Below are 19,637 nucleotides of genomic sequence, written 5' to 3'. Positions count from 1 at the left end.
TGCGAGTCAACCCACAATTAAGACAATAGGGTGTGGTGGGGACTGAGCCTGTCAGAGTAGATGAACTTCGTGTAAAAAGGTAATAATTGTTACTCCAGCTCCTGGCAGTTGTTGCCATATGGGGGTATGGATACTGGACCCATTTTTGCCAAATCTTCTGATTTTTCAAGAGAAACTAGATGTTCAGATGCTCTTGTAAATTCTCCATATTTTTAAACGTTGGCAACTAAGTCATTAAAAAAAAAAGTCAGAGAGAACTTTGTGGGAAGATGGTGGAGTAGGGAGCTCCAGGGCTGACTTCTCCTTCAAAACCAGCTAGTGGACAGGCAGAAACTATCTGAAACAACTGCTCTGAAACAACTGTTCTGGGGCTCTGGAGGCCACGGGAGTCCTGCACAGCATCCAGGGAAGAGTGTGATGAAGAGACTGAGAAAACTCTTTAGAAAACTATACCTCACTCTGTGGCAGCTACTGCTTCCATACCCCAATCTTGAGGTGAGCTGCCTTGGGTCCGGAACCTGGCCGGCTGCTGTAGATGGAGAGGGATGTGGAAGCCCTCCTCTCCAAGAACAGGGGGGTGCATGGCCAAGTACTGATTGCAGCTTTTGAGTGGTGAATTTAGATCTCTGGATTTCAGCTGTGAACTGCTGTTTTAGCCTGCCCAGGACAGGGACCACCATGGCCATTGTTACAACCCTGCCCCCAACAGGGGCGAAGGTGGTGAGGTTTAAAGATGCAGTACCTCCTTAGGGCTGCGGGGAACAGTTTGCTGAAGACCACCATCTGCTGGGCAGGCCAGGAAAGGACAGCATCGAGTAATCATCGTAGAGGCTTCCTGGCATCTTTCCTGACCCTTTCCCTTGGGCTCTTTGGAATTGGTCTGCATCTCTTTCATGGGCCCCTGGCCCTGTTGTGGCTGGAAAATACTGACTTGGGAAAGTCCTCTCCAGGTAACCCTCCTCCCAGAATTTGCTTTCTCCTGAGGATGAAACAGCTGGACATATAGTGCAATTTTAAAAACTGTACCACATACACAGGGCAAGAATCAGATGAAGAAGAACTGAATGAGCCTGATCAGTTTAACACAGGCAGTTCTTAAGGTCTAGAATAAGTTGAACCAAAGCCAATAAACAATAAAACCCTAGGCAAGAGAGAAAAACTGACCTTCACAATAAACTCATCAAGATGATCAGATGCCTAAACATCAGCAAAATATGACAACCATATTAGGAAACAGGAAGATATGGCCCAGTCAAAGGAACAAATTAAAACTTCAGAGGAGACACAGAATTTGGAACAACAAATCAAAGATGTTCAAACACATCTCCTAAATCAATACAAGGAGATGAAGGAAAATATGGCTAAAGAGATAAAGGCTATTAAGATACTGGGTGAGCATAAAGAAGAATTTGGAATGAAAGTCACAACAGAGGAGATTAAAATACACTAGAGGCATACAATAACAGATTTGAACAGGTAGAAGAAACAGTCAGTGAACTAGAGGATAGGACAATTGAAATCTTACAGAAAGAAAAATAGAAAAAAGAATGGAAAAAATTGAGCATGGTCTTAAGGAATTAATGACAGCACAAAGCACTCAAACATATGTATCATGGGTTTCCCTGAAGGAGAAGAGAAGAGAAAGAATATTTGAGGAAATAATGGCCCCAAATTTCCCAATTCTTATGAAAGATAAATATACATGTCCAAGAAGTGCAACATACTCCAAACAGAATAAAGTTTAATAGACCTACTCTGATATACATACTTATCAGAATTGCAAATGCCAAAGATAAAGAGAAAATCCTGAAAGTAGCAAGAGAAAAGTGATTCAGCACAGACAAGGGAACAACAGTAAGATTAAGTGCCAATTTCTCATCAGAAACCATGAAGGCAAGAAGGCAGTGGTATGATATATTTAAGGTACTGAAAGAGAAAAACTGCCACTCAAAATTCTTTATCTGGCAAAACTGTCCTTAAAAAATGAGGGAGAGGTTAAAATATTCACAGATAAACAGAAACTGAGAACGTTTGTCAACAAGAGACCTGCCCTACAAGAAATACTAAAGGGAGTTCTGTAGGATGAAAGGAAAAGACAGGAGAGAGAGGCTTGGAGGAGAGTGTAGAAATGAAGGGTAAATAAAAGGGTAAAAAGAGAAAAATAAGATGTGACATTAAAAACAAAAAGGATAAAATGGTTGAAGTAAGTACTGCCTTTACAGTAATAACACTGAATGTTATTGGATTAAACTCCCCAATAAAAAGACAAAGACTGGCAGATTGGACAAAAAAAGTATGATCTATTATTTACAAGAGACTCACCTTAGACCCAAGGACAAAATGGGTTGAAAGTGAAAGGTTTGAAAAAGATATTCCATGCAAACAGTAAACAAAAAAGAGCTGGAGTAGCTATACTAATATTGGATAAAATAGACTTTAAATGCAGAACTGTTACAAGAGATAGAGAAGGACACTATATTAATAAAAGGTGCAATCCACCAAGAAGTAATAATAATCATTAATATTTATGCAACTGTTCTAGTTTGCTAATGCTGCCGAAATTCAAAACACCAGAGATGGATTGGCTTTTATAAAAGGGGGTTTATTTGTTACATAGTTACAGTCTTAAGGCCATAAAGTGTCCAAGATAACACATCAGCAGTCAGGTACCTTCACTGGAGGATGGCCAATGGTGTCCAGAAAACCTCTGTTAGCTGGGAAGGCACGTGGCTGGCACCTGCTCCAAAGTTTTGGTTTCAAAATGGCTTTTTCCTAGGATGTTCCTCTCTAGGCTACATTTCCTCAAAAAAATGTAATTCTTAGTTGCACTTGGGGTATTTGTCCTCTCTTAGCTTCTCCAGAGCAAAAGTCTGCTTTCAACAGCCTTCTTCAAACTGTCTCTCATCTGCAGCTCCTGTGCTTTCTTCAAAGTGTCCCTCTTGGCTGTAGCTCCTCTTCAAAATGTCACTAACAGCTGCACTTGAGTTCCTTCTGTTTGTCAGCTCATTTATATGGCTCCACTGATCAAGGCCCACCCTGAATGGGTGGGGCCACACCTCCATGGAAGTATCTCATCAGAGTTATCACCTACAGTTGGGTGGGGCGCATTTCCATGCAAACAACCTAATCCAAATGTTCCAACTTAATCCCCACTAATATGTCTGCCCCACAAGATTGCATGAAAGAATATGGCTTTTTCTGGGGGACATAATACATTCAAACCAGCACAGCAACTAGTTTGCTAATGCTGCCAGAATGCAAAACACCCCTTTATAAAAAGGGGTTTATTTGGTTACATAGGTGTTTTGGGTTCCCCAAAATACATGAGGCAAACACTGGCAAAACTGAATGAAGAAATAGATGTCTTTACAATAATAGTTGGAGACATCAATACACCACTCTTATCAATAGGTAGAACATCTAGACAGAGGATCAATACAGAAACAGAGATCTTGAATAATATGATAAATGAACTAGACCTAACAGACATTTGCAGAACATTGTACCCTAAAACAGCAGGATAATACTTCTTCTCAAGGATAGACCACCTGTTGGGTCACAAAACAAGTCTGAATAAATTTTAAAAGATTGAAATTATACAAAGCACATTCTCTGATCATAATGGAATGAACCTGGAAACCAATAACAGGTGGAGAACTGGAAAACTTACAAATATATGAAGGTTAAATAACACAGTCTTAAACAATCAGTTCGTCAGCGAACATATTGCAAGAGAAATCAGTAAATGTAACGAGATTAATGAAAACAAGAACACAGCATATCAAAACTATGGGATGCAGCAAATGAAGTATTGAGAGGGAAATTTATAGTGCTAAATACTTACATTTTTGTATAGGCTGCCAAGTCCACTCACCTGGAAGAACTGGATATCCATATCCAAAAGAATGAAGAAGGACCCCTACCTTGCACCCTATACAAAAATTAACTCAAAGTGGATCAAAGACCTCAATATAGGAGCCAAGACCATAAAACTCCTAGAAGAAAATATAGGGGAGCATCTTCAAGGTCTTGTGGTAGGCAGTGGTTTCCTAGACTTTACACCCAAAGGCACAAGCAGTGAAAGAAAAATTGGACAAATGGGACCTCCTCAAAATTAAAAACTTCTGTGCTTCAAAGGACTTTGTCAAGAAAGTGAAAAGACAGCCTACTCAATGGGAGAAAATATTTGGAAACTGCATTTCCAATAGGGGTTTGATATGCAGAATATAAAAAGAAATCCTACAACTCAACAACATAAAGACCAACAACCCAATTAAAAAATGGACAAAAGGCTTGAATAGACATTTTTCCAAAGAGGAAATACAACTCAACATCACTAGCTATTAGGGGAGGGCAAATTAAAATCACAATGAGATCATTTTATACTTACTAGAATGGCCACAGTTAAAAAAAAACAGAAAACTACGTTGTTGGAGAGGATGTGGAGAAATAGGAACACTCATTCACTGCTGGGAGGAATGTGAAAGAGTGCTGCTGCTGCGGAAGACAGTTTAGCGGTTCCTCAGGAAGCTAAATATAGAATTACCATATGTTCTGGCAATCCTGCTACTAGGTATATTCCCAGAAGAACTGAAAGCAGGGACACAGACAGATATTTGCACACGGATGTTTATAGTGGCATTATTCACAACTGCCAGAAGATGGAAAAACCCAAGTGTCCGTCAAACAATGAATGGATAAACAAAATGTGGCATATACATATGGTGGAATATTGCTCTACAGTAAGAAGGAATGAAGTCCTGATGCATGGGGCAACATGAATGAACCTTGAGGACTTTATGTTGAGCAAAATAAACTGGACACAAAAGGACAAATATTGTATGATCTCATTAATATGAACTAATTTTAATAAGTAAACTCATATTTTTAGAATCTAGAAGATAGGTTACCAGGAGATAGAATGGATGCAGATAATGGACGGCTGAAGCTTAATTTGTGCAGAATTTCTAATTAGGTTGATTGTAAGTGTTTAGAATTGGATAGCGGTGATGGTAGCACATTATTGTGAGTGTAAATAACAGTGCTGAATTATGTATGTGAATGTGGTTGAAAGGGGAGGTTTTGGGTCATGTATGTTGCTAGAAGGAAAGCTAGAGGGTAAAACATGGAACTGTATAACACAGTGAACCCTGTTTTGATGATGGATTGTGGTTAATAGTACAAATATAAAAATGTTTCATGAACTATAACAAATGAGTATCACTATCATAGTGTTAATAATAGGTGGTATACGAGGAAAATACACCTAATGTAAACTATGGACTGTAGTTAGTAATATTTTAATCTTTTATCAATTGTAACAAAGGTATCACACCAATGCAAATTGTCAACAATAGGGGGGTAGATGAGAATAGTGTATTTTTTACATGACTTTTATGTAAACCTACAACTTCTCTAATTAAAAAAAAAGCAATGATAATTTTTTCCTTGCAATTTTATTGAGATACAGTCACATACCTTACAATCATCCAAAGTGTACAGTCATTTGTTCACAGTATCATCATATAGTTGTATGTTTATCACACAATCAATTTTGGACAATAATTTCTTAAAAAAATAAAAAAAGACATTATGCTGAGTGAAAGAAAATAATACATATTGTATGATTCCATTTATATAAAATGTAAATATTTATAAATAACTCTATACAGACAGAATTAGATTGATGTTTATGTAGGGTTGGGGAAGGAAAGAATTATTGAGAAGTGATGGCTAAGGGATTGGGATTTTTCTTTCTGGAATAATGAAAATGTTCTAATGTTGATTGAGGTGATGAATCCATAACTCTAGGATTTTACTATAAGCCATTGATTGTACACTTTGGATGGACTGTATGGTATGTGGATATATCTCAATAAAGCTGCTTTTTTTAAAAAAAACTAACAGCAACTTGCAAACTAAAGAAAGCATGTGTACAGATTAGAAGGGCCAACCAGTTTATAACCTCTGAGCTGATCATTACTCCAAGACCCTTCCTGAAATTTCCAGAGTTCCTTTTTAGCTATTCTCTTCCATACACTTCTTGATTGAGGTGGGTTTTCTGAGTGGTTGTTGTGCTCCCACCTGACACCACCGCCACAGCCCCACAGAGAAAGAGAGGAAGCTCTGGCAGGATGCCCAGAACTCAGGGTGGAAATGTAACATCCTGGCCACCTACCCAGGGAGGGCCCCGTGCAGCAAGGAAAAGGAGAGGAAGGAAGGTTGCTGGAAACAGACTGCCCAGAGAGAAAATCTCCTCCCAAACTGCCAGCTCTGGAGGGCAGGGACCAGGCCCCTGTATCTCCCCAGCCCAAGCACAAAGCAGAAATGCAGGGAGTGAGGCTGTGGCGGGGAGCAGTGTGACCAGGGTTACCTTTTTGAAAAATAGCAATGATAATAATACGGAAGACAGATCTAAGCTGGGGACCTGGGAGGGCCCCAGCTGGCCCTCCTGGCACGTGTGAGGGATGGAGAAGAGAAGGGATCAGGTGACAAATGCATTGCAGAGCTCGGTTCTAAGGGTCTCCAAGGACCATGGTCTTCTCTATTTCTCCAGTCCAAAGGCACCCTTTTCACAACCAAAATGGGGAATTCATGCACCCCAACTGGTTATTTGATCCCCTAAAGAGCCCAGAGATCCTAAATATGCCCCCAGCACCAGCTGCTGTTTTCATTATTAACAAGTCAAGGCATCTCCTCTGGATGGAAACTGTATCCAAGATAATGGCTTGGGTTTTTGTATCGTTTTTATATTACATTTTTAGGGAATAAACATCAAATCTCTTTCCAGCCTAGTAAAATCAGGCTGGCAAACTAACAATTAGGGTGATGTGGGGAATATAACAGAATCTTTATTGGATACTGGTAATAACAGCAAAATAATTTGAGGGTAAGCCAGGTTTTAAACTGTTAGTTCTCTAATCTCTGAACAGGGAATCTGTTTGTGAACAATCCCTTGAGTTTACTGCAAATAACAGTAATGGCTGACTAAAAAGACTTTAATTTTTAAGGGCTGGTTCACACCAGCCCAAATAAACCATTTTAATAGTGACCTGGGCCTCAAGGGCCTTGTAAACTTTGTTTTAAACTGTGTATCATTTTCCTTATTTGCTCTGATTTTCATGCTTTGGGAGTCTGCTTCCCCCTTCACATACAGAAAAATGCTCAAAATGCACCTTTGAGAGTCAAGCAGGAGACGCAAAGCCAGTTTCCCAATGACACTCTCAGATGCTATGACAAAGACTCTTTCCTCCTTAAAGGAAGGCCCAGGACTCTGAAGTATACAGCTATAGCTGCAAAACTGTTGCAGCTTCATTCACAGATATGCACATGTGTGTGCACAAATACACACACAGGTGTGTGTGCCTGGGTTTTGCAGCATGTGTGCATGTGTGAGTCTGCGTATGCCAACAGAAGCATGCCATGTATATGCATGCACGTGTGTGCATCAGAGCATATGCATGTGGCAGGCAGTTAGATGTGTGCACAGATCTTCTCAATCTCGAGAGGGATGCTCCTTGCCATTCTAACCAAGCAGAGGTTAGAGGTTCTAACTTAGCTGAGGTGATTAAGAACAGCATAGTGCAATGGTAAAATGCCTGAGCACTAGAGTTGGAAAGCCTTGTCAAATCCCAGATCTGCTTCTTCTGTGTATGTTCTTGGGCAAATTAAACCTCATTTAAGCCACTCTTTACTATCTGGAAATTGAGAATAACTTCATTTGGGGTTTTTAACCAATAACGAAATAATAGCTGTGAAATATAGCAAAGTGAAGAGCACATAATAAGCACTCAAAAAATAATAGCTATTATTACTATTATTATTATTTATGCTTGTTATTTTTATTATTCCTTCTTACCCTGTGCTTACAGGGAGAAAGAAGGTCAGGTGGTATCAGCAAACTCTTTTCTGGCCCTGGGTGCCAGCTGCTCTTCTGTGCACAGTAGCCTTTCAGGTCACCCAAAGTTTTCCGGGGCTCTTTTGGGATGGCTAAACCCAAGGCAGAGCTTGCAAGCACTAGGTGCTTTCATGGTCTTCATCCTCTTCCATCTTTCAAATGTTCTGCTGCTCAGGTCCCTTTCTGCAGAGCCAGATTGTTCTGAGAGCAGGACCATGTGTTAGAGCTCATGCAAGAGAGGAGAGCTGCCCCACTCATTTGCCACAGAGAAGCACAGATGCTCAGTAATGAGTTCAGCATCAGCCATAGTTATATATCTCTCCTGGGCCCACCACCAAACCTTCATTTGCTCTGTGCATGGGGAGAGCTCAGAAGCTAACTTGAACGAAAACCGCAGAAGCAAGTAGCCTGTACAGTCAGAGGGCTTAGTTTTAAATACTGATTCCACCCTTACTAGTTCAGTTGTTTTAACTTTTTTAAGCCTCAGTTTTCTCATCTGTCAAGCGGGGATAACAGGTACCTGCTTCAGAGAGTCACATGAACATTTAAATGAGATGATACACATACAATATGGTTCTTGACCCATAATAAGTCCTCAGTACAGTTTAGCTGTCATTTCTGGAATGATTACAGCCACATTGGCTCAGAGAGTAATGGGGATTGGAAGACATGTGGGAGCACAGTTGACAAGTTACTGGAGTTTTCCTCTCTGCATCTTTGGGCTCAACCATTCAGAGGCACCCAGAGAGGCTTCCCTGACTCAAAGAGTTGAGATGTAAGAGGGGGTGTCCAATGACTTCTGGGTGACTATGAGGTAACTTGTCACCCAAAAAGTGGACCTTTCTCTTTCCCAAAGCAAGATCCAAGTCAGGGGGAAATGCCTCTGCTGCAGTTGCTTCTAGAGGCCTCTGGCCTGGCTCTTATATCTGTCCCAAGAAAGGAAAGCTGGGGCTCAGGAGCAAAGAGGAGCCACCACCTGGAGTGGGGTGGACTGGGGTGGGGTTACATCCTGCCGACTCTTCCAAGACCCTGGGCAGGGCTTCCCATCCAGAGGAAGCAGGCCCCATCAGCTTATCCTTGGGTGGGGTTTCCCAAAGCCAAATGCTTAGAGGCAAATCATTGTTCCAGAGTTCCACTAAGTTTAATGACCACTCTGCTGAGAACTCTTCCAAGAACAAAGGGAGATTTTTAAAACCCACAAGGTTATTAGGAGCCAAAGAAATTAAAAGAAACAGAGATCTGGCCTAGTATCAAGTCCAAGGCTCTCCGTGCAGAGACTTGAGTGAGGAAGAGGGCTAAGATGTGGTGAAAGGTAACCCTGTCTTTTCATTGTTGACTGATGTGATTGAGCGAAACAACTTCACAATGGATCTATATTTTTGTTTGTAAAATGGAATTGATATCATTTGTGCCCCAGGACAAATGCTTATCTAGGAAATCGAGCAATCTTGTCTCTTTGGGTTCTAGCTCAGCTGCTACTTACAGGGAGACCTAAGCCAAATTCTTTTCCATCTCAGATTCTCCAGTCTCTCACTGAAACCTGAAAAGCCTGGGTTCATTGGGCTATAGAGTTCCTTGTATTTCCTTGGCTATGTCTAGATCAGTGGACTGACGAGGGCAGGGGCATGATAAGGAAGAGAATAGCCAGGATGGATAAGAAGGCTGGAGACATCTGAGACGGCTTCACCTCCGTCCCAGGAAACAAAAAGGTACATGTCCTAACAATTGAGAATCCTGCACCACATTCTCTGTTCTCTCATTAAGCCAAGCTGGGTAAGTCATCATCTGGGATCCTTTTTCCCAAACCTGTTTGTGGCTCAGCTCTCCTTAAGACAGGTCACTCCAGTTGCCCAGTGAAGGTGACCCTGTGAGGTGGTGAGTAACAGGGTGATGGAAAGGCCATATAGAGCCTGGGGCATGCACTGGGTGACATTGTAAAAGAACCTTCTATCTTGATGAGCGAAAGCAGCTTAGGCAGCTGCTGGGCCCCTTCCAACTCCGCTTCAATCCAAGAAGTATTTACTGAGCCCCCACTATCACTGTGCAGAGGTAGGCCTACAGGGGTTGAGGGGTGGGGCTAGAGAACAGGACCGCCCTTTCTTCAGAGAGCTCAGGGTCTCACCATTCAAACATTCTATCTCTGGTGGCTGCCTCCATGCGAATGAGCAAATACTGCCAGACACTAGCTGTCCTCTTCCTGCTCAGGCTCTAATGGGTGCCCAAGAAGTGAGGCTCACGAGCAGGTCAGACCGGTGAGCTTATGGTAAAGCGAGTAGAGGGAGCTGTCACATGGGGGCTGAGCTAAAATGCCATCAGGAGGAGCCGGCCCTGGAAGGCAAGGCTGAGTCCCAGCATCATCTATGTATTTAAATTTTATGAATTTGAGTGTATTTTTCTAGCTAAAATAATGAGAGAAAGAGAGAAGAAAAAGAGAAATTTTAAAAGGATAAGTGATTCTATGAGCTATTCCGATCTCTGTGCATGTCCTCTTGTGACAGACTTGCTGGTTGCTTGTCTGTCAACCCATCCCCTTCTTTCTTACTGGTCAAGCTCCTGTTTTGTTCCTTTGTTCACTCTTCAGGTGGCCATGTGCTCAGAGAAGGCCCAGACCCTTCTAACCCAGGGGTAAATCTTGATTAATTAACTCCAAGCCAATTTTGATAATTCTATTTCCCTCTTCTGCAATTGGTTTAGGAATAGGTGTATGGTATATTTTTGATCAGTGAAATTCAGGAGAAGTCAGTTTGGTTGGGGGAGGGGACAGGTTTAGGGGAAGGCTTCTTTACTCTTAGAAATGCCTCTGGACATTTTCATGACACGTAGAATTGCTGTGTCCATTTTGGAACCACAGAGGAAAGCCAGCAGAATAGCTGAGAAGTCAAACTGAGGCCATTGATCCTCTGAATTAATCACCTCTGGTGCCATACTACCTTGGGACTTCTGCTTATATGAGCTGATCAATCCTTGGTTGTTTAAGCCTCTGTGAAACAGGCTTTCTATTACGTGCAGCCAGAAGCATCCTAAGTGATATACCCCAGAGTGAGGTTGAGAAGGGAGATGCAAATCTGCTGTCCCCACAGTTGATCCCAGCTCCTTTTATCTCTCATAGTCTGCGCGTCTCCATACCCTGAGAAATTCTAGAGTTTCAAGATGTGTATTTGTTGTACAGTGTGGATCCTTAATACAAGCCAACAATGTCATCTGGTGTTTAACAGAAGAAACAGAGGTCTGTTCCCAGACTGGAAAAAAAACTGTTGGACTTACTGAAATATGGAACTATGTTGTATTTTAATGGGAGATTTAAGGAAGTTTCAAAGGGAGTTTTGACTATGCAGGATTTTGCCTTTTATGTTGAGAATCTAAACCCTTTGCAACCAAGCTGAGCAGTAAGCACTTGGCAGAGGGGAAGCAGAGAGTGGCCCAAAAGGAGCAGAAGGTGTGGACCAGTATAACCTGGCTGAGATTGATTGAGAGGATAAAACATCGCGGATTTATCCAAAGAACCCCCTACAATGGGAACTTGAGGTTGAGGGTGAAGCCAAGTCTGGAAGAGTTCGTTCCTCTCTTGAGGCTAGGCTAGGTTAGGCTAGATCCCAGTGGCTTAAAACAATAAAGGTTTCATTCTCATTCCTACTACATGGCCGTTCTGGGTTCTGCTCTGCATTACCCTCTCATTGGGTCTCAGGCTCACAGAATCTCCACTGTCTGGAACGTTCCCAGTCACTGTGGTAAAAGGGAAAGGAGTTTTGGAGGGGCTTGCGTCGGCAGCTAAATGCTCCAGCCCGGAAGTGCCGGGTGCCGCTGCTGCCTGCAGCCCATTGGCCAGAACTAGTCACGTGGCCTCACCAATACAAAGAGGTCAGGAAGTAGAACCCCGCTGTGTGCCCAAAAGGGGAAAGAACTGGGAATATTTGGTGAGTAGCACAAATGACCACCATAGTCACCCACTTTGTCCAACAATCTATCTAAAACTACACGAACAGATGCGCTAGAACCAAGTTCCACTCTCTTACACTGAGGAGTTTACTCAGGACTCTTCTCATTCACCTTTCACCTTTCACCTAGTGGTGAAAGACCCTTCTGGGTCTTTGGCCCTTTATGTTTCCTTTATTATTATTATTTTCCTTTCCTTCTTTCCTTTTTTTTTTTTAAGTGCTAACCAGGATCAGAGCTAAGGAAGTCACCCACTGTTCTCTGGGACTCTGCATCTGTTGCTGCCTCACCAAGCCCCTTGGCTGCTTTGCTGTCTTCATTGTTCAATGTTAACATCCTGTATCCCTTTGTTTAAACACACGGAGCTATTTTTGTCTTCAGGGTGAATATATTCAAGCCCTTTTGGCTACTGGCTAGCAGCCCCCATCCCTCTCCCCCCAGAGCCCCGTCTGTGTATCTGGCCTCAGCTCAGCCTCCTTTGTGTGATTGCACTGCCCGTGGACCCTTGCACACACTCTTCCCAACAGAAATCAGTAGCAAATAGAGGGGCCTTGTAGGTCAGCAGAGTGAGCCTTGGGAATGGGGACCAGAGCTGTTGGAGCTAGAGAAGCTGAAGCTTGGGCTAGCGTATTTACTCATCTGAATGCAGCTAGGTGAGAAGATGTATAAAAAGCAATAAAAAAATTTCATGGTGGTTGATTTTATTTATTTCTGAAAGATCTTTATAAAACTGTCCCTGATGGAGTATTTATAAGCATACCTCGGCTGCAAGTGAACAGGTCTAAGTTTCTCCCACTCAGGGAGAGAGCTTATTTTTCTTCTGAAGATTTGATCTGGTCTTTGAAAATGGAATAAATAACAGTAGTGGTATTGCTAGGGATTGTAGAATAATATAAAAAATGGTTCCTCTTCTTAAAGAGGTTAAAATAGGAATTTGAGCAAAGGGAGAAGGGGGGATATAAGAGAGAAATGGTTGTTTGAAAATACAGTATGTACAACTATGATATGTAATATGTATATGTATATGGCAATGTATATTGTTTATATATGGCTAAACAATAATGCAAACTATTACATCAATAAATATAATTGTCCATTCTTTTTCAACATCTGTTTCCCTCTGTCAGCCAGATCCACAGGCACCAACAATGGCATAAAGCTGGAAGGACTATTAGTCTGTTAAATGCAAGTTGTGTCAAGGAAATTCATGTAGAAGCAAAGAGTTCTCTCTCAGAAACATGCATTTAAGACAAAGCTGACAGGCTCCTTGCAGCAGTTTTTTGAGAGAAAGTTGTAGGGCAAGTCACCAAACTTCTCTGACCCACTTCTGCAACTTCATCTAAGATGACTATTTGCACTTTGTAACAAATTATAGCCTGCATATATCTTGTAAAATGAGGAGCACAAGGATTCAGAATACAAAATAAGGAAGACAGCCAATGCTAGCATATTAAAAATTAATTACTCTCAGTTCAATTTATTTGTCATGTAATTACAAACAACTGTTAGTCCTTCTTACCTAGTGGTTCATTTGCTCCTTATTAGAAATGCTAGAGTATAGCAATATTTCTGGTACATGTGCCTGGTTCTTTGATTTGGGGCACAGAGGTTGGCAAGCTGTGACCCATGAGCCAAATCAAGCCCACTGCCTGATTCCGCAAATAAAGTTTTCCTGGGACCTAGCTATGCCTGTGTGTTGACTGTGGCTGCTTTCCCTCTACGATCGCAGAGTTGACTAGTTGTAACAGAGACGGCATGACCTTCAAAGCCTAAAATATCTTGTCTGGCCCTTGACAGAAAAAAGTTTGCCAACCTTTGATTTCACCCAATGCTGGGCAGTTGAAATTTGAGATAATTTCAACCTATTTAAGAAAACAGTCTTTTTACTGTTTTAGATTATGAGTACTTATTTCCAAACTAGCAGTTATTATACCAATTACAAAATTTTTGTTTGTTGAAGTATCCCCTGAAAAAAATCTACCATTACTATTACTATTTTAGTCTTTAAGAATATTACTTTACTTGCAATAAATCTATGTCTTTTTAAATGTACTTGTCATTACTTCAGACTTTTTACTAATATAAACCATTTGACCTTCATATTTGCATCTGAATTAGTGTAGTTTTACTTTATGTTATCCTTAGGTTTTTTAACACACCAGCCCTTGTTCTCTTCTTTGAGGTTGGAGAAAGTAAAACCTTATACCTTGTCAGCTTTTGGAGATACTCTGACAGCTTAAAAAAGAAGGTAGGCTAACATTTCTAAAGACTTGGAAAGGAACCAGCAGCATATATAGATTTTAAAAGTGACAGTAAACTCTTAGTTATTTCCAGTAATGTTGAGAAGTTGAGTTGTGTGGAGGAATCTAGGACAGTGAATAATCTAGGAGTCATTTCTACTGGGTATTGAATTAGATTTGAATTTGTATATTTCTGTGTGCTGGGAATTCAGTTTAAGCCCCAAATGAGACCTGACTATGAAGCCTAGTGTCTTAGTTTTCCAGGGCTGCTGTCGCAAATACTGTATACTAGTCGGCTTAAGATAACAGGAATTTATTGCCTCACAGTCTTGGAGCTTAGATGTCCAAATTCAAGGTGTTGGCAGGATCAGGCTTTTTCTGAAATCTGTAGCATTCTAGTGATGGTTAATCAGCAACCCATAACTCAATCTCTACCTCCTTCATGTTGCCATCTGTCTTCTTCTGTCTCCTACTCACTCCTACTACTAGGTCCAAATTTCCTCTGCTTATAAGGACTCCAGTCATATTGGATTAAGGCCCATCCTGATTCAGTTTGGTCTCATCTTCATAGGGTCTTTGAAGATCCTGTTTACAAACTAGTTCACATCCGTAGGACTGGAGGTCAGGTTTTGAACATGTCTTTCTGGGGAATGTAGTTCAATCCGTAACACCTGGATTCTGAAAGAGTTCATTCCAACCTCTTCTTCACTCTGGGCTGGGACTAGAACTCTCCTTAAGATACAAGATTTAGATGATTGACTCCAAAGTCAGAGACTAGGTAAGAACAAAGGAAGTTCCCACTGACCCCACTTTCCCAGTAATGCCAGGTAGGTAAGGGGCCGTGGGTCATCACTGGTTTCCTTTATAAGTGACATGGGATTAGAATCTTAGAAAATTACAGTTATGTGTCCAACCATGAACAGCTGATGGCACTTGGCTCACATGGCACCTTTTGTTTTCCAGGAGTCAAGTGGGAGAGTGTGCTGCTAAAAGGAGGCAAGACAGCCTCAGATGCCATAGAAACATCCAGCCCAGACATGACTATCAAGGTAAGGGATCCTTTCTCTTGTTTGGTTCTTAAAGTACATCTCTAGAGTAAAATGAGCTATGGCAGGCTTCTTTGAAGCAAAATGAACACTGCCACTCTACCGTGCTGGTTCTCTCTCTCTAGTCACTGAAGTCTTGATAAGGCAATCAGACGTAAGATTTCCTGAAATATGGGATCTGGGTAGGAGACCACTTAAAATCCAGAATCCAAGACGGGATTTCCAGTGGGGCTGCTGTAGGGGTTCAGTGAATATATCTGCATGTAGGCTATTTGCAAGTAGTAACCCCCATGGGGACAGTGAAGCAAATCTGAAATCCTGAGCTGAGAAATTGGGCCCCACTGTGCATTGTGAAGAAAGGTCAGAGAGGCATAGAGTAGCTTTGATCTTGACTCAAGATTTCCACTGATGTCAGTGGGAAGGCAGCACATGGCCCACTCCAGCTGGAATGCTAATGGCCAAAGGTTTGCAAAATGAGTCATCTGGAAACCAACCTAATTATCATTGTTCAAATTAAATGCAGGAAATCTTAATTATTGCCTAGATTAAGGAGTCCACAGCAAAAGTTCTCAGAGATTCAACCACTTCCCCTCTATTACTGGATAGACACAAAGGAATGGTCCTTCTCTCTTGGAATTCTGTTTGTGTTTTAGTTAACAAAGGCTAAGGATAGGGGGAGCTTTCTGACATTTTTGCTTGAATGTCCAGAATTTAACTGTATGCCACTGATTCTTGTGAATTTTATTTTGAAACACAAAAAGTAATGTCCCTTTTTATATTAAGCTATAACTGGAAATCTTTCACGCTTAATTTGTTTTCAGTAGCAGCTGTATAAAGAATATACAGAATAAAATTTTTCTCATTTTCCTTTTAAATGTGATGGCTGAACAAATGTTAGAGAAAGAAAGCAGAATGCTACCATGGTAAAATTAAATGAAAGATAGCATAGTAGCCTGATTGATTAAAAAGGTCATCTAATCTAAATAATAAATATTCAGTGCTGAAAGTTCATTTGCCTGTGATTATATTTAGCAGAACTTAGATGGCAATATTTTAAATTGCAATAATGTATTGGTGTTTGGCTGGCTATTATTGCGAAGACTGATAAGTTTGAATCTATGACCACGTTGGACAGAGGGAGTTAATGCTCATAGTAGAACTTGATTGATTTAGATTTGCTCTTTTGGAATCTGTCATCATTTTGAGAAATTCTTAGTTTCTGAGAGTTTCTTAGAAATGGTGCCCATATAGCTGCAGATGTAGTGCACACAGATGTTGAAATTATGAAAAAGACTGGGCCTTGTTTTTGTAAAAGCAATGGCATATTCTGACAGAAGTGAGTCTTGTCCAAATACCGTTTTATCTGATTGCTGCTTGTCTAATCTACTTATCCTTTAGTACCAGGATGTTGACCGAAATTGTCATTGTGGCCCATCCAGTTTAGATATCATTCTCAATCTTTTTTCCTCATCTCTTCTAAGTAATTCCTGGGCATTTTTTAATAGGAACTGAAGACTTTTTAGTTTACAATAACTAAACCCATTCTGAGGAATTAATACACTGTAGTTCACTTTAATAAATAGCTAAGTAAAATAGAAATGGATTCAAATATACTAATAAATCCCTAAAAGTATTTAGAGTAGTCGTTCCTCTGTTAATGCCAGTCCCTTCTCACTAAGGAATTTGTGAAAACTCTAGATGGATGTGACCAAGGAAAATCCTTCTTTAGGATTCTTAATTATGCAGTAATCATTGATTTTTTTTTCCTTTGGTGTCACTGTTTCCCACCCCACAGTGCTTTATTGTCCATCATGTCCTTGTACCCAAGTTAAAGTATTATTCTTTCTCTCCATTTATGAGTGCCTGGTGTTCATTAATTAACTACAGTCTCCTCATCATATTTTATGTTGTGTCTACAACTATTCTTGTTTCTTAACATGTGTCTACTTCACATATCCTTGCAATATTGATTATTCCTGCGTTTTTAACCTGGGAATGACCTCACTCTCCCCTCTAAAATATAGTGATAAGAAGGGATCTATAGTAGCTAGAAACTCAGACAGTAATTAATCTGCCTAAACCTTTATTCTGTTTAAACATTACTTACAGTAAAACTTGATTCATTGACACTTCCCACAAGGACACTCAGCAGAAATCACTAAAATTGTTTCGTATCCTCCATACTGTAAAACTCTTCTTGTGAAAGATGTATCTATAGCGGTGCCCAGAAGTTTTCTTTCTGAAGACGGCACAAATTTTTATGCACTATCATAATTGTCTGAATGTCTTTTTGTCTACTACATCTAGCCTTTTAATACCATGTCTCATTTTGAAATGACAAAATCATGCTTCTAAAAATATACATGACTCAGATGAGTGAATTCAGTCATAAAAAATGTCTGTCATTCTAAGGAACAATGACACTATGAGTAATTATATTGGAACCATCCTCTAAACACAGTGATGCAGCTAGGAGCATCCTCTGGGCCTGCTCCACAATTTTAAATTATTCAGATCCTGACAAGAATTGCACCTATATTTCCTGAGTGCTAATGTCATAGAAGCTGATGAACCAGTATTTCACAGATTCTTCACTATTTTCTTATGCTTACATTTTGCAAGTTGTTTTTACCTGTTCTTGTTTTAAGATTACCACTTTTGTCAGCCTGTGTTGTTGCCATTCACTAGAAGAAACAGGTAGTAATATTTCAGGATAGCTTCCATATTATATCTTATCCTGTTTTGCTGCTTGTCTAGACATTAGTTAAAAAACAACAAATATGGGGATCAGTATTTTCTAAAACTTTCCTGACCATGCGAATCACTGCAGCAATGTAAAAAACAAAAGTACCCCTTTCCAGGCTGCTTTTTTCGAAATTTGAATTCAGAAGATCTGGGCCAGAGTCTGAGAATTAACACTTTTAGCAAATACTCTAGAAGACTTTCATGATCAGTTTTGGGAATGTTGGCTTGGCATATGAAGAGGGTAGAATGGTATTCCCCCAAATTCATGTCCCTCTGAACCTCAGAAAGTGACCTTACTTTGAAATTGATGTAATTGGTTGAGATGTTATCATACTGAAACAGGTGGGCCCTACATCTAAGGCCAGTGCCCTTATAAGAAGAGGAAAATTGGACACACAGAGATGCACACAAGGAAGAAGGCCACATGAAGACAGAGGCAGAGATTGGAGCGATGCCGCTACAAGCTAAGGATGCCAAGGAGTTCTGGGAGCCAACAGAAGTTGGAAGGGGCAAGGAAGGATCCTCCCCTAGAGCCTTCAGAGTGAACATGGCCCTGTTGATTCCTTGATATGAGACTTTTGACCTCTAGAACTGTGAGAGAATAGATTTTTGTGCATTTAAGCCACACAGTTTGCAGTTCTTTGTTACCACAGACCTAGCAAACTAAGACAGCAGACCACTGAAGGGGTGTCCTGTGTGCCTCATGGGCTCGCCCACTGCTCCTGGCTGTCTCATTGTTCACCCTGGTCTGAGGTAGGATTTGGGGACTTCCCTGTTCAAAATCCTTTGATGACTTCCCCTTGAACCCTGAATACCAATAAGGCTCAGGCTTCTCCTGGCATCCAAGACTTCTTCCCTCTAGTTTCAGTTTCCTTTCTAGACTTATCTTCCACTGTGTCTTTTGCTGCACCCATTCTTGCCCCTCCATCCAGTCTACCTGTAGCCAGAGTGCTCTCAATGATGTCTCTCTGCTTGAAGCCCTGAAGGGGGTTCCATTGCTGTTAGTGCAAAGACCAAACTCCAGCAGGTGTTTTGCTTCTTTCATCCCCAGGGCTTGATTTTCTCTGCTTGCTGCATCTTCTCCCTCCTTCCTCCCTCTCCTAGCCTGGTTAACTCCTCTTTGTATTCAAGTCTTTGGCTCAGATATTTCCCCCTCAGACAGCCCTTCCTGACCGGTGCTGTTTGTTACATGCTCTCACAGGACCTAGGACTTACCCTTCACAACCACGGTCGTATAAATGACCATAGACTTCATTGTAGAATATCCACCTCCCCTGCTGGAATGTAACTTCCAAAAAGGCATGCATCCCCAGTTCCCAGCAGAGTGTCTAACACATGGTATGTGATTGTCAATATGTGTTGAATGAATAAATATATGAGTGAACAAATGAAGACCAGTCTTTATCCAGGCTGCAATTCAGTGAGACTGCTTGCCTTCCTCAAACCCACTCCCTGTGCTCTCCACTCTGGGTGTTTGGCTTACCACCTCCCTTCCCAGCTTCCCCGCACACACCCCTTCCCTCGGTGTTTTGTTTGGTTCTCCCTTGTTAGGGCCTCTAAGTTGCAGTTAATATTTTTGCCATTCTTTATTTTATTACACAACTTTATTGATGTATAATTTACATACCAGGAAGTTCACCCATTTGAGTGTACAAATTCAGGAAGTTTTAGTAAATTCACCAACCATCACCATAATCCAGTTTTGGAACATTTTCATCACTCCTGTGAGGTCCCTCATGCTTGTTTACAGTTCCCAGCCCCAAGCAACTACTGATC

At 41.0% G+C, this 19,637-nt stretch overlaps 1 protein-coding gene across 6 annotated transcripts in view; it reads left to right on the top strand.

Moving 5' to 3' along the window:
* PALM2AKAP2 (PALM2 and AKAP2 fusion) overlaps positions 1-19,637 on the top strand; it is a 329,309-nt gene that overhangs the window by 177,139 nt on the left and 132,533 nt on the right. For all 6 annotated transcript variants that reach the window (XM_037798291.1, XM_037798292.1, XM_037798293.1 and 3 more), the window contains one exon: positions 15,034-15,119. In XM_037798291.1, the coding sequence (XP_037654219.1) occupies positions 15,034-15,119 (86 nt within the window). The remainder of the gene's footprint in view (positions 1-15,033; positions 15,120-19,637) is intronic.

This window comes from Choloepus didactylus, chromosome 10 (assembly GCF_015220235.1).
Source record: "Choloepus didactylus isolate mChoDid1 chromosome 10, mChoDid1.pri, whole genome shotgun sequence".
Classification (NCBI taxonomy): Eukaryota; Metazoa; Chordata; class Mammalia; order Pilosa; family Megalonychidae; genus Choloepus; species Choloepus didactylus.
The sequence above is the reverse complement of the archived record's forward strand: the minus strand, read 5'-3'. Positions and strand labels throughout refer to the sequence as shown.